At 40.3% G+C, this 15,044-nt stretch overlaps 1 protein-coding gene across 3 annotated transcripts in view; it reads right to left on the bottom strand.

Moving 5' to 3' along the window:
* Nucleotides 1-15,044, bottom strand: part of dhrs11a (dehydrogenase/reductase 11a) — a 137,198-nt gene that overhangs the window by 31,016 nt on the left and 91,138 nt on the right. Inside the window, exon 7 of one of the 3 annotated variants that reach the window (XM_068010330.1) lies at nucleotides 8,149-11,934. The exons of the other annotated variants lie outside the window; for them this stretch is intronic. Coding sequence (XP_067866431.1) covers nucleotides 11,893-11,934 — 42 coding nt within the window. The 3' untranslated portion in view covers nucleotides 8,149-11,892. Of the gene's footprint in view, nucleotides 1-8,148; nucleotides 11,935-15,044 lie in introns of those variants that run through there. 3 annotated transcript variants of the gene reach the window in all.

Genomic DNA, 15,044 nt, shown 5'->3' with positions numbered 1-15,044 from the left:
CTGGATATTGTCCAAGTCTTGCTGCACCTGGACACAGGCTACTTTAGTATCTCTTCAGTATCTCAATTTCTCCCCAAATCCTCCAACTTAACACAAAATATACCAAGGAATCTTTTAAATATTTATAGAAAGGTACTTCAATGTGCATGATACAAATGCAAAATCTTATGAGTTTTAGATAGAAGCAAATTAAAATGTCTCATGAGAAGTTCTGGCAGTTTTTGCGGATCAAATATACCTGTATCAATCATTGCACTGCAAAGGCAGCATATCTTCCATTGTCATTATTACTGTCCCCATCCAATGATCACTGAGGTTTCAACATAGTGCAGGTTCAAAATATTTAGCAAAATTCAGTTTTATATTGAAGGTCATTTTATTATATCACAACTCAAGTAATACTTAACAATATTTGTTAATTTAGCAGCATTAGTTAACTTTCACAGAATCAGTACAATAGAAGTGTTGATTAAATAGTTGGAAAACTCCAGCTACTTGAAACCAGCTCCAAATTTGAAAGAAAAAGTATTGTCCAACAGTTCACCCATAAATGTGTACAACTCAACAATTGAAAAGTCTGTTGCTTAAACTGTTTGTTAACAGTAAAACGTTCATTTCTAGGTGGATATAGGGCTGTTCACTACTGTTGTCTTCTGTCCACATACAGGTTTGAGTACTCATTTCACATCTACTCCAGGTTTGTCCTTCTGAACTACAAAAAGCTAACGAAAATGGGCTTTGTAAAAGAAATACAGTATGAATTTGATTTTGTCATAACACTACTTTTTACAAAGGGATAATATGGTCATAAAATAATGAACAGAAGTTTCAGATAATAATCTAATGACAAAAAAATGACCTGACCAGAGACAGTACAAGCAGATTCCAATAGAAATGAGTTGGATTTAGCCAGATTCATTGGGCACTAATACTCAATATGGACAGCAGACACTGGTGGAGGAGGAACGTAATAGCCTTGTGGAATAAAAAAAGTGCTGGGAATACACAGGAGGTTGAACTGTCTTTACAAACATGGACAGACCTATTGGACATTTCCAGGATTTTGAGCGTTTTTAGGAATCCCCTTTTGAAGGAGGTGGGTCTTTGAATCTAGACAGTCTTCCACAACAATTTGTTAAAAGGTCATAAAACATTATGGGTACAATAAGGGGAGGCGGTGGCGTAGGTATTATCACTGGACTAGTAACCCAGAGACCCAGGGTATTTCTCTGGGGACATGGGTTCGAAACCCACCACAGCATTGTCGATTGTTGTAAAAATCCATCAGGTTCACTAATGTCCTTTAGGGAAGGAAATCTGCTGTCCTTATCTGGTCTGGCCGACATGTGACTCCAGACCCACAGCAATGTAGTTAACTCTTACATGCCCTCTGAAATGGCCTAGCAAGCCACTCAGTTGTACCTAACCGCTACGAAGTCAATAAAAAGGAATGAAACCGGACGGGCCACCCGGCATCAACCGAGGCACCGGAAACGACAACAGCAAACCCAGCCCTGTCTACCCTGCAAAGTTCTCCTTACTAACATCTGGGGGCTTGTACCAAAGTTGGGAGAGCTGTCCCACAGACTAGTCAAGCAACAGCCTGACATAGTCATACTCATGGAATCATACCTTACAGACAATGTCCCCAGACACTGCAATCACTATCCCTGGGTATGTCCTGTCCCACCGGCAGGACAGACCCAGCAGAGGTGGTAACACAGTGGTATACAGTAGGGAGGGAGTTGCCCTGGGAGTCCTCAACATCGACTCCGGACTCCATGAAGTCTAATGGCATCAGGTCAAACATGGACAAGGCAATCTCCTACTGATTACCACCTACTGCCCTCCCTCAGCTAATGACTCAGTACTCATCCATGTTGAATACCACTTGGAGGAAGCACTGAGGGTGGCAAGGGCACAAAATGTACTCTGGGTGGGGAACCTAAATGTCCATCACCAAGAGTGGCTTGGTAGCACCACTACTGACCGAGCTGGCCAAGTCCTAAAGGACATAGCTGCTAGACTGGGTATGCAGCAGGTGGTGGGGGAACCAACATGAGGGGAAAACATACTTGACCTCATCCTCACCAATCTGCCTGCTGCAGATGCTTCTGTCCATGACTGTATTGGTAGGAGTGACCACCACACAGTCCTTGTGGAGACGAAGTCCCGCCTTCACATTGAGGATACCATCCATTGTGTTGTGTGGCACTATCACCGTGCTAAATGGGATAGATTACGAACAGATCTAGCAATGCAAAACTGGGCATCCATGAGGCGCCATCAGCAGCAGCAGAATTGTACTCAACCACAATCTGTAACCGGCATATCCCCCACTCTACCATTACCATCAAGGCAGGAGACCAACCCTGGTTCAATGAAGCGTGCAGGTGGGCATGCCAGGAGCAGCACCAGACATACCTCAAAATGAGGAGTCAACCTTGTGAAGCTACAACACAGGACTATCTGCGTGCCAAACTGCGTAAGCAGCTTGCAATAGACAGAGCTAAGCGATCCCATAACCAACGGATCAGATCTAAGCTCTGCAGTCCTGCCACATCCAGCTGTGAATGGTGGTGGACAATTAAACAACTAACTGGAGGAGGTAGCTCCACAAATATCCCCATCCTCAATGATGGGGTAGCCCAGCACATCAGTGTGAAAGATAAGGCTGAAGCATTTGCAACAATCTTCAGCTAGAAGTGCCGAGTTGATGATCCATCTTGGCCTCCTCCTGAAGTCCCCAGCATCGCAGATGCCAGACTTCAGTCAATTCGATTCACTCCGCGTGATATCAAGAAACGACTGAAGGCACTGGATACTGCAAAAGCTATGGGCCCTGACAATATTCCGGCAATAGCACTGAAGACCGGTGCTGCAGAACTTGCCGCGTCCCTAGCCAAGCTGTTCCAGTATAGCTACAACACTAGCATCTACCCTGCAATGTGGAAAATTGCCCAGGTATGTCCTCTACACAAAAAGCAGGACAAATCCAACCCGGCCAATTACCACCTCATCAGTCTACTCTCTATCATCAGTAAAGTGATGGAAGGTGTCATCAACAGTGCCATCAAGCAGCACTTGCTTAGCAATAACCTGCTCAGTGACGCTCAGTTTGGGTTCCGCCAGGGCCACTCAGCTCCTGACCTCATTACAGCCTTTGTTCAAACATGGACAAAAGAGCTGAACTTAAGAGGTGAGGTGAGAGTGGCTGCCCTTGACATCAAGGCAGCATTTGACCGAGTATTGCATCAAGGAGCCCTAGCAAAACTGAGGTCAATGGGAATCAGGGGAAAAACCCTCCGCTGGCTGGAGTCATACCTAGCACAAAGGAAGATGGTTGTGGTTGTTGGAGATCAATAATCTGAGCTCCAGGACGTCACTGCAGGAGTTCCTCAGGGTAGAGTCCTAGACCCAACCATCTTCAGCTGCTTCATCAATGACCTTCCTTCAACCATAGAGTCAGAAGTGGAGATGTTCGCAGATGATTGCACAATGTTCAGCACCATTCGTGACTCCTCAAGTCCATGTAGAAATGAAGCAAGACCTGGACAATATCCAGGCTTGGGCTGATAAGTGGCAAGTAACATTCGTGCCACACAAGTGCCAGGCAATGAGCATCTCCAACAAGAGAGAATCTAACCATCTCCCCTTGACATTCAACAGCATTACAATCGCTGAATCCCCCACTATCAACATCCTAAGGGTTACCATTGACCAGAAACTGAACTGGAGTAGCCGTATAAATACCGTGGCTAGAAGAGCAGGAGAGAGGCTAGGAATCCTGAGGCGAGTAACTCACCTCCTGATTCCCCAAAGCATGTCCACCATCTACAAGGTACAAATCAGGAGTGTGATGGAATACTCTCCACTTGCCTGGATGGGTGCAGCTCCAATAACACTCAAGAAACTCGACACCATCCAGGACAAAGCAGCCCACTTGATTGGCACCCCATCTACAAACATTCACTCGCTCCACCACCGACGCACAGTGGCAGCAGTGTGTACCATCTACAAGATGAACTGCAGCAATGCACCAAGGCTCCTTTGACAGTACCTTCCAAACCCGCGACCTCTACCACCAAGAAGGACAAGGGCAGCAAATACATGGGAACACCATCACCTGCAAGTTCCCCTCCAAGTCACACACCGTCCTGACTTGGAACTATATCGCCGTTCCTTCACTGTCGCTGGGTCAAAATCCTGGAACTCCCTTCCTAACAGTACTGTAGGTATACCTACCGCAAATGGACTGCAGCGATTCAAGAAGGCAGCTCACCACCACCTTCTCAAGGGCAATTAGGGATGGGCAATAAATGCTGGCCTGGCCAGCGTCGCCCACATCCCATGAATGAATAAAAAAAAAATTATCCATCTTAAAAGTTGTAAATCACATGTTGAACCAATTACTAAAAATGTATCTTTGTAATGAAACAAAAAATGTGATCGGGTTTTAAAAGATACACTTTGCTAAAGGGCCTTCTTAACAGATACAAAATATGTCCTGCTTGTGTGGTTTATGAGGTCACTTCTGGCTCTGGGCACAAATTAATAGATGTGTTTTGTGGCACAGTATTTTATTTAAACATTGCAAAAATGTGCAGTAGAGAAGTACTTTGATCAGTGAACACAGGGAAATTTTTAAAAACTTAAATAGTGTACTTGTGCATGTGGCACAGCATCCCTAAAGTAGGAGTAACTTCAAACTTTGCATATTACCAACCTTTTTAGCCATTTGCTCACAATATGCAGAGATAGACCTTGCAACACCAAACTGTAAATTCCAATTTTTATATGCAAACATTTGCTGAATAGGTGATGAGATGTCAACTGACTTTGCAAATGTAGCAACCATGACAAACAAATAATTAGTTTACTTGTGTATGCTGACATAACTTTGGCTACCAAACTTGATCTGGAGGAAGCCCAAGTATCTTAACTTCCAGTCCTAATGTCTGGCATTAGTCGCAATCTCCATAATAATGAACTTCAAGTGTCCCATCATCAAAAATCAACAATTACACAGGTAATGGTAGGAGAGAACATTTAACCGCTGACTACTTTTTTGGATGGCAGTGCCAATTTAAACCCAGAGCCCTTCAAGCTTTTTTCTACTTTATGTAATAGGTTCCAGCAATTAACAAATCAAAATCTCATACAGATCAACATATCAAGTTGTACAATGATGCCATCTGAGAAGATATTAACATTGTTGCTAAGAAGGTGGCATTGGTTCACAGTTGATGGTTAACAAAAAGACTTCACAGTAATATTGTTTACAAGTGGATCTCAAAGTGCAGCTTTAATGTTAGATTGTAAATACCACAGAAATAAAAGGATCAAAGTAAATTCCTCAGGATCTGTGCTAAATTTTACAAAGATTACTTTCCAAGGAGACAGTACATCATACATTATTCTTCATATTAATCACTTAATTATTCTTTTTTATGACTCAGAAAAGAATACATACAGATTTTTTGGTCACAGGGCACTTAAATAAAACAAAGGTTGCTAGTATCGTTGATGAGTTCTGATGAAAGGTCACTGACATGAAACATTAACTCTGCTTCTCTCTCTACAGATGCTGCTAGACCTGCTGAGTATTTCCAGCACTTGTTTTTATTGCAGATTTCCAGCATCTGCAGTATTTTGCTTTTATTATTACTATGTCACCTTTACGGGTCCTTCTGTGCTACCTAGGCACAGCTCATCCCCCATCTTAAGAAATTATTTTGCGTCTGCTCTCTGTTCGCTTTCACTATTAAAAGTGGCAAAATCAACAGTGAAATCCTGGTTGCAACAGCAATGTTATGATTTCTGATCCAGAGCGGATTGTACTTCCCCGTAGTCCCACTGGAAATGACGCAGTTGGATTTTAACCTTTGATCTCGATTTTAATTGTAGTGTGGGTGGATCTTTACCGTATCGTCGAAACCGATCTATTCGAACCGACCCAGTTGGCGTTGGTTTGCGGAAACCATTACCCCGGCAGTGTGGGGGCCATTACGGTTTATAAAAGATGGACAGTCTTTCGGGGCTGAACTGACCCGAATGGGATATGTTCCGGTCTTAAAATATCCCCATCTTGGTCAATCTTTCCTCAGCAATCGTGTCCGGGATGAGTCTGGTGTTGCACCTGCCAGCTTAGTTGTGCCTGTTTTAAAGATTTTATTACATCCTTTAAAAGGTCCATTAAGATTAAGGGACTTGAAGTTTTTAATGGAACGAAGGATCAGACTAAATCGAATAGTGGGCAGGACGGCAATCAAGAGAATATGTCCTTGGATCTTATCATCCCGATCATTTTAATTTGACCTTTTGCAATTCGAGCCTCAAAATTTTACTTGGGAATAATCTTATTAATCCTAATTTTAGTGATTTGAAGGTTTTTAATTGTTTTAACATTTTTAATGATGAATTGCATGCCTGTAGAGTGATGTACAATGAAGGAATTATATTACCCAAAATCAGACAATGGAAGGAACCAATATAGTCAGGATCCATTATCCCAGCGACTATGACTTGTACATCTTGCCATGGGATTTTAAATTCGATTAGTGTTTATTTTAGGAAAAATCTTAAAAGTAGGCATTTTATTAATTTTTTTAACCATCTGCAATAAATGTGGCGAGGAGAGATACCACCACACGAAATACAAAGGATGGACGAAAACCTGTTGGGAAGGGCAGGATTTCTATGTACTCTATGTGGTTTACAGTTTAAATCTCAAAAAAGACTAGGGCAACATGAGCAACATCTGCATGCTAAGGTTCATAATAAGAAAAGGGTAAAAAATTAATAACCGCCCAAGAATGTAAAAGGAAGGAAATCCTTGTGGACTAGAGAAGAAATTAATCTTCTCCCATTAGAAATACAGTATGAAGGACAATGAACTATTAACGTGCTGATTGGCAAAATTTTAATAATTAAAACAAACAGATTTTGGACGAAAGATCTGCCGAGATCGTGAAGCTTAGAAAAGAGATGAACCCTCCTTCTTTAACCCGTTTTGGAGATTCCCGAGAATGTTGATTCTGGATTGGATGAGGAATGGACATGTAATTTTGAGATACAATTTGAGGTTGCAACTAATAGTAATATGAGTGATGAGTTAGTAATTAGTATTCGCCAGTTGAAGTATCTAGCGGTAAGAGTAATAAAGGACATCTTAAAACTACAGAGCAACATCTCGGGAAGGCCCGAGTGCGGTTGGCAGAATATGTTTAAGTGATTTGATTACTGAATGGCAGATAGTTGGCAAGAATAGTAATGGGCGGCCCTGACAAGGTTAACTGCCCCTTTATGTGTTAAGGAGTTAGAAGTCTATTTTAGCAGTAAATTAACTATAAAATGATAAACAAATTTTCCCCATATAGAAAAGCCAATAATAACAGACTGATGGAGGCGATTAATGAATTGAAAACAGCAGAAGCTATTGAGGATTTTTAAAAGAATACAGCCCCCGATCCTGACATGACAATTGATGATATTTTAAATATTAATAACTCCATAATCTTGCCGAAAATCTTCCTGACTCGGTGAACTTTTGTAAAACGGTTTTAATTCCCAAGTCGAAAGACCCAGAAATGTTAAAATCGAAACCCATTACTATTGGTTTGGTCTTACTTGGCCTTTTTACTAAAATTATTGATAAACATTTGGCTGAAGCAATTATTAACCCCAGGCAAAAAGGTTTTATTGGCGGAACAGCTGGTTGCAATGAGAATATAACTATTTTATCAAATTGCCTTAAGGGGGCAAAGTTAAAAACCTGTGGCGGTCATCTTTAACGACCTTGCCAAGGCTTTTGACTCCGTAAGGCATAAACGGATTTGAAAAAGCCTACAATGTATGGGGTTATGTCATAAATTTATAGAGAATTTGTATGCTGGTCCTATGACCGAGATTGAAGCAGGTGTGAGCAACTTTATAACTATTTCTACCTGCAAAGGAATTAAGCTGGGTGACCCACTGTCACCGATACTTTTTAATAGCATTATGGACACACTGCTTTGTACGTTGGAAGAGAACGGGGCCAGTATCAGAGTGGGTAAGAAGTCAAGATCTCCAAAATATACATTAGCTTTCGCAGATGATAGCACACTCTAGAGTGATTTACATTACGGCATGGTTAAAAAATTGGAGATCTTAGAAACTTTGCCGTAGAACGGGATTGGAAATCAATATTAAGACGACAGCTGGTTTTTAAATGAATCTAAAAATAAAACATTTCTATATAACACAAAGCAATTGGTTCTTCAATGACGTCAGGTTTGCCTATATTACGCCTGGCAAATTTTGAAAAATATCTAGGTGCTTATGTTGATTCCTGGTCTGGTATCATTGAGGTTGGATGAACAACCAAAGATTGGAAATGTTAAAGATGTATAATTATAACGCATTTCTATTTCCACCCAATTCTGAATGAAACATCTTAGAATATGCTCCTGAAACTTAATGCCATCAAAAACATATACACACCTGCCCGTTGATGTCTCGGACAGAATTTTTATATTGAGAGTGGCAGACTGGTTCTCCCTAGATTGGCAATTCAAATGCCAACTGCAATCAATAGGAAACTGGAGGCCCTTGATGCATCTCTGGACCCTGTAATTAAAGCCTCTTATTTACTGTGGTTCCACCCTGAAAGAGATCATTGAACAATATAGGAATTTTACGATTCTAAAGGATGTTTAGCTATTTAGTGAGAAGTCCTGCGGGTCGTCAGATGTGAGGAGGTCTCTCTCTCCACAAAAGTTATCGGTTGGCTTGAAAAGGAAAAAAACAACTGCGACTGAATATGTGCGATTGGGAGTTCCAGAGATGAACTACCAGGAGGTTAGGATCACCTAGTTCTATAATGATTTTATCTCAGTTTATCAAGACTCTTTCATTAATAAAGTAATTTATATCCCGCCAGATATTCGGTCGCTTTGGGAAGAGTTGAGCACACTAAAGACTGCAGAAGGTGCGGCGTGGCCAAATGAAACTACTTCATATATTTCGAGCAATTGCAAGTTTGTCAAAAATGCCAAGATAATAAGACACAAGAGCATAGAACAGTTTGAAATTAAGGCCATAAAATATGGCTGGAAGGCCTCTGTCAAACCAAATTGCATACGACAGCAGCCTCTGGAAACCGAACATAATAATTCATTGGGGAAAAAGCCTGGAAGAGAAAATTAAACCACTGATTAAGGAGACGAGGAAAGGGAAGAAAGAATATTCATTTTATTTTGGTTTCATCAGTGCCCGAGGGAAATAGCTTAAACTCATTAATACTCTAATGAAGTTTTTGGGTATTGACCAATTCAAAACCTTCATCTACCAAACTTATTTAACAATGTTACTGACTGACACCTGAAATTCTACTGCTATCTGTGGACATCTGAGTGCCAGTAAGCTACATGTTTTAACGATGGTTATTTTAACATTTATTTTTATTAAATTCTTAAATTTAAAATTAAATTTAGCAATAAATTTTAGCGATTTTAATTCTTCTTTCCTTTTTACCATTTTAAATCTTGCAAATCGACACATCAAATGATGAAAGGATTGTTTGACTATAGCTAAATCGAAAGGCTAATACCTTATATCCTCCTTGTGGGTATCTTCCACATTGGTGAAATTCTTCAGCTCCAATGTCATTTTTAATAACTTTACCCTCTCCCTATAGGCTCTGACTTGTTTTACCAGATGTGACCTTTCATGGACTAACCACGTTAATACTTGTAAAATACACTAGTTTTAGCATCTAATAGCTTGCACTGTTAAAGTGACAATATCACACAGTGAAATCCAGATAAGATCAAGTTGCCAAAGCTGGAAAAAGACAAACTTTTCATTGTTGTCTTGCTGGGGTTAACTGGGATTTAGCAGAGATTTATTTAAAGTTACAAATTAAAACTGACTTTCTTGCATGTGGGTAGTGAAAACACAATCAGCACAAGTTGCTTAGTTTTTTTCTAAGCTATCTTCAAAATGTGCATTTCCTTCAATTTTTACTGGTTAAAGCTAAGTGAACTATAAAGTAAATTAGCATCTCCAGGTGACTCCAGACCCACAGCAATGTGGTTGACTCTTAACTACCCTCGGAAATGGCCTAGCAAGCCATTCAATTGTTCTGGGCAATTCGGGATGGGTAACAAATGCTGGCCTTGCCAGTGACGCCCACATCCCATGAAAGAATTCTTTTTTTTTTAAAAGCATCTGGATCACCAGAGGGCACACTTCTGGAAGTCAAGCAATTTCTGGAAATCATCACATTGATGTCCCACACAAGTCTGCAAACTACCATTCAGGTTTTACTGCTGCACTGCCATATGGTGACCTCTAAATTAAAAGGTGGTGATGTCATTTAGAAGTATGTCACCACAGACAAGGCTACAAAAGTTAATTAACTAAACAATGCAGATGTGTGCTGAACTATTGTACATTAATCTGGGTGAGTTGACCACTTGTCTGCAGTGGTGTGGCTTTATTTACTATAAAAACAAAATGCTGGAAATACTTAACTGGTCTGGCAGCATCTGTGCAGAGAGAAAGAGTTAACCTTTCAGGTCAATGACCTTTAATCAGATGTGGCTTTATTTGTCTCTTGTGGTATATTCCAAGGTAACCTCACCCTCAAAGAGGCCAATTTATTGCAATCCAACAGCAAAACTTGATCACCACCAAGCAGTGAAGATATGGATTCTGGGGGAAGCAGAGCATTGTTCAGTTGCTTGGAGTGGAGTCACATCTATAAAATTACAGAATGCATATTCCCCAGTGGCCAATATCTTTATGGTGTTAGTTGTGCATATTCTACTGTAACAACATTGAAGTTATAAAGAAAACCTAATAGCAGGAATTCTCAGCAGTCAAATTCAAGTATTACAAATAGGTGGCAACCAACAGTGCTCAAGTTCAGTTGGTCTAGATTTCAATAGCATTAAACCCCTCGAGAAACCTTTTACTTTTAAACAAAGGTGAAGTGAGTCATGGAAGGCAGTGGGAGAATGTCCTTCAGTAAACCACCAGGTGCAATTATTGCTAGGCCTTCATTCTGTACAATTAAGTTAGAAAAAGGAAAATAGTGAAATAGTAAAAATTTTAAAAGTCAGAATCTAAAAGAGAGGAACCTTTAATTTGTTTTAGATCAGATTGAGCGTCCTATTATTGTGATCTAGACTTTTCCTTTTTTAAAAAATTATATATAAAAATTAGATAAACCGGTTTCCTGATCCATAATATTCTAATTCATAATGAAGCAGCAATGAAAACATCTTAAAGTAATTAATGTAATCACTATGTAGCAATGAGACTGGTTACTTATTACAATCAGTTATCAATCATACCCCTTAAAATAATCCCTTCAAAAACACTTAACATTTTTACCCAACTGTACTAAATGGATTCTCAGTGCAAACCAGAGTGGAAATCAACAGATATGCACACCTACAATAAGTCACATAACTGTTAGCTTGGTTTAACATAAAATGAATGTCCAATAAGATGGAAAGCCAGGAGGTCAAGAATCATTTTCTCCACATATATATATGCAGCACAATCATCCTTCATATATTTTTTGCACCTTTACTGCTACTGTTGGCACTAAAATGATCTGCAGCAGTTAGAAGCAAGAAACGTAGAATAAAGTTGAGGTTTTCCTTAAAATAAAATAATTCTAACATGTTCTGCTCCTACAGCAGATTTGCTCAGTCCAGGCAGCATTTCCTTGAAAATGAAAGGTGAATTCTACCAGTTAGGCGGGGCCAAATGAAATGGGGACGTCAGTTCCAAATACAATCCTTAGCATCACATTTTTTTTTAAAAACTGTCCGGCAGAGGTCTCGTGCCATAACCTATTTTACTGGTTGACAGCTGTGGCTGCTCCTTCCTTGGTTGCTATGTCAGCTGTTCTGTAGGTCTCATCTGAATGTCTCCAATCTGAAGGCAAACCAGAACAAGTAATCTGTTAAATAAAATGATTACGTACTTTTAAACTATTCATAAAGTGACAACTGTAAATGCTGGAAGCACAGAAAACTTGAGCAATACTAAACTGTATTGTAATCCACTTTGATGCTAATATATAGTATAGTGCCATGACAAAAAAAAAACTGAGGAAAGCAACAGTAAGTTTGAGAATTTTCTAACTCCAGTAATGGCAGTGCAAAGGTTTTACAATACAGTGCAGCACGGAAAATGTTAAGTATGAAGAATGGTCCTCCATCTTATTTGGCGGGGGTGGGGGGGGGAGAAAAGAGGGGGAAAAATACTGCACATATGTAACTAGAATATATCCTCTGCAAATGATCAGTACAAAACACGTGACAAGGACACTTTGATGGGCAAGGGTAGGAAGCATTACGTAGCAGAAAGAAGAAACCAGAGGAGGGCAAAAATGAAATACATACTTAGATTACTGATAACTACAGCAAATGACCATGAGAACCAAGGAGAGCCACCACTAATCCATTTTTTTTGGTAAGGTGGTGAGACAGAGGTGAGAAGATTGAACATTTAAAGTGTTGCTAATAATTGTTTTTTTTTTTACATACTTTAACCAAGTTACATAGAATATATAGCACAGAAGTAGATTATTTGGCCAGCCCTTGCAAGATTTATGCTCCACTAGAGCCTCCTTCCATCCTTCCTCATCTAACTCACTCAGCATAACCCACTATTTCCTTCTACCTTATATGCTTATCAAGTTTCCCCTTAAATGCATCTATACTTTTCACCTCAACTACTCTCTGTGGCAGCAAGCTCCACATTCTGGGTAAAAAAAGTTTTTCTGAATTTCCAATTTGATTTTTTGATTATCTTACACTGATGGTTTCTAGTTCTGCTCTTGCTCACAAGTGGAAACATTCTCTTTGTCTACTTTATATAAATCTTTCAAAATTTTAAAGGACCTCTATTAGGTCACCCCTTAACGAGACCCAAGCCTGTTCGTTCTTTTCTGACAAGTAGAACTTTGCAGTTCTGGTATCATCCTTGTAAATCTCCAGTGCCTCTGTACCTTTTTTTTTACAATATGGCAACCAGAACTGTTCACATTACTCCAAGGGTAGTCTAACCAAGGTTCGATACAATTTTAGCATAACTTCCCTATTTTTCAATTCTATTCCTCCAGAAATAAACCCGAATGTAATATTACTTGTTCCTTTGGTATGTGAACTATTGTAAGATTCACAGGACTCCAAGTAATAGCCAAAAAATTTGCTTTTTTTTATTATGACAAACTAGAACAGATATATACATACACAGCTACTACACGTGCACATCTACACACATCTCACACTGTCAGGCTACACCCACAACTCCCTGCTCATGTGCGACATAACATGACTTCCTCCAGGGACCTTCACTTACAACCTCAATATCTCCCTTTCGTCCCCAGACATAAAAACATATGTACAATGATGTTACAGTTCAGTCTAACTATACATGATTAAAACAAATTATTTACAAGTAAGCAAGTTTAACATTCTCAAACGTAGAGGAGGTTTGCTTGTTTGTTCCAATCTTGTCGTCGTAAACCTCTTCCCAGAGTTGAGACTTTGGTGACTCAGTACTCTGGTTAGCATGTTGCTCCTCTGTGCTTGTAGCCTCTGTACGTTCATCTTCAGACTTTGTTTTTGATGTGTCCGCGATGCCATAGGTTGTCGCACGCAATGTTGTCGTACAGCTCGGAGTTGACTTCGATTCCATCCAAGAATCACACCACTGGGTGGCTGGATCTTGTACGTTCTGGGCTGGTCGCAAATCCGAACAACCTGTGCATGAGGCATGACTGAGGACTCTGACCTTCTGTCCTACCCGCAATCGAGCTGATTCTGGTCCTACTTACCAGTCATACGATGCCTTCATCTTCCCTTGTTTGGCAATCTTAGAAAAATGACGACTAGCAACATCATCAATCACCGGCAATCCCTCTGGCCTCCGGGTATTGCTGCAACGAACTGAAGCTCGAGAAGAGATTCCCAGTCATATCGCCTCTTTGCGTCAAGAAGAATAAGCAAACCCCCTCCATGTTTGAATGTGTTAGCCTTTTACAGGTTTTCTTTTTCACAGGTGCACTTTTACAGGTTTTCTGTCTCAGGTATAGCTTTCTGTTTCCCTTTTTAGACAGGCTTGCATTTGCCAGCCTGCCCCTTTTAAGAGGGGAACGACAGCTGTTTTTTGTTTCCACAGTTTTTGAGATTTTTTTTTAAAACTGGGAGAGCAGCTTTTTTTCCTCTACAGAGCTGCAGCTTGCAGTACCAGCAGCTCCACAAACAGTCTTTTGCTTTGTGCATGACCTCCAGTGGCACTGTTGAGCTCTTCCTGCTCTTTTTGGCTAAGGCCCCACCCATGAAGCCAAAAAAAGGAAAACTAAAGCAGTAATGGCTGTACTACCACTTTTCAAATTTTTCGACCCACAGCCAGATCCAATTTCCTGGCAAATTGCCCCACTATACCCAGTTTCAACACCTCCTGGGGTCCTGTCTGAAGTCCTAACTCGCTGCTCTGTTGTGGGGTCTCCTGCCAACTGCTGTCTGCCTGAATCTTCAGCCACTCCAGGCAAGCAATCGGCTGTTCTTTGTTTGCTCTTGCTGTGTTCTTCAGAAACAAAAAATCAAACCCTGCTACAATGTAATATTTGGTGGTCTTCAGAAAATATATCCCAAATGTTGCCACCATGCAATATTACTTGTTCCTTTGGTATGTGAACTATTGTAAGATTCCCAAGTAATAGCCAAAGAATATGCGTGTTTTTATTATAATATACTGGAACGTGTGTGTATTTTAGACCCAATAAAAACACACAGTAAAAACACATAAGACCTTAGTTGAAAAAAGGGGCTAGTCACACAGCAATGAACGGTGTGTTAAAGCATAGGGGGACTGGGTAGAAAAGGACCACAGCACACAGATGGCCAAGGAATTGTAGATAGTATAGAAAAACATATTGATGCTCCCAGACACTGTCCTTGCACATACCAGATAAAGGAATCGCCATGGATGCGAGATACTCCTTTCAGACTCACAGTAGACAATGGGAAACTGTA

Source organism: Heterodontus francisci, chromosome 30 (assembly GCF_036365525.1).
Source record: "Heterodontus francisci isolate sHetFra1 chromosome 30, sHetFra1.hap1, whole genome shotgun sequence".
NCBI classification, from domain to species: Eukaryota; Metazoa; Chordata; class Chondrichthyes; order Heterodontiformes; family Heterodontidae; genus Heterodontus; species Heterodontus francisci.
Note: the sequence above shows the minus strand (reverse complement) of the source record. Positions and strands in the feature narration are given on the sequence as shown.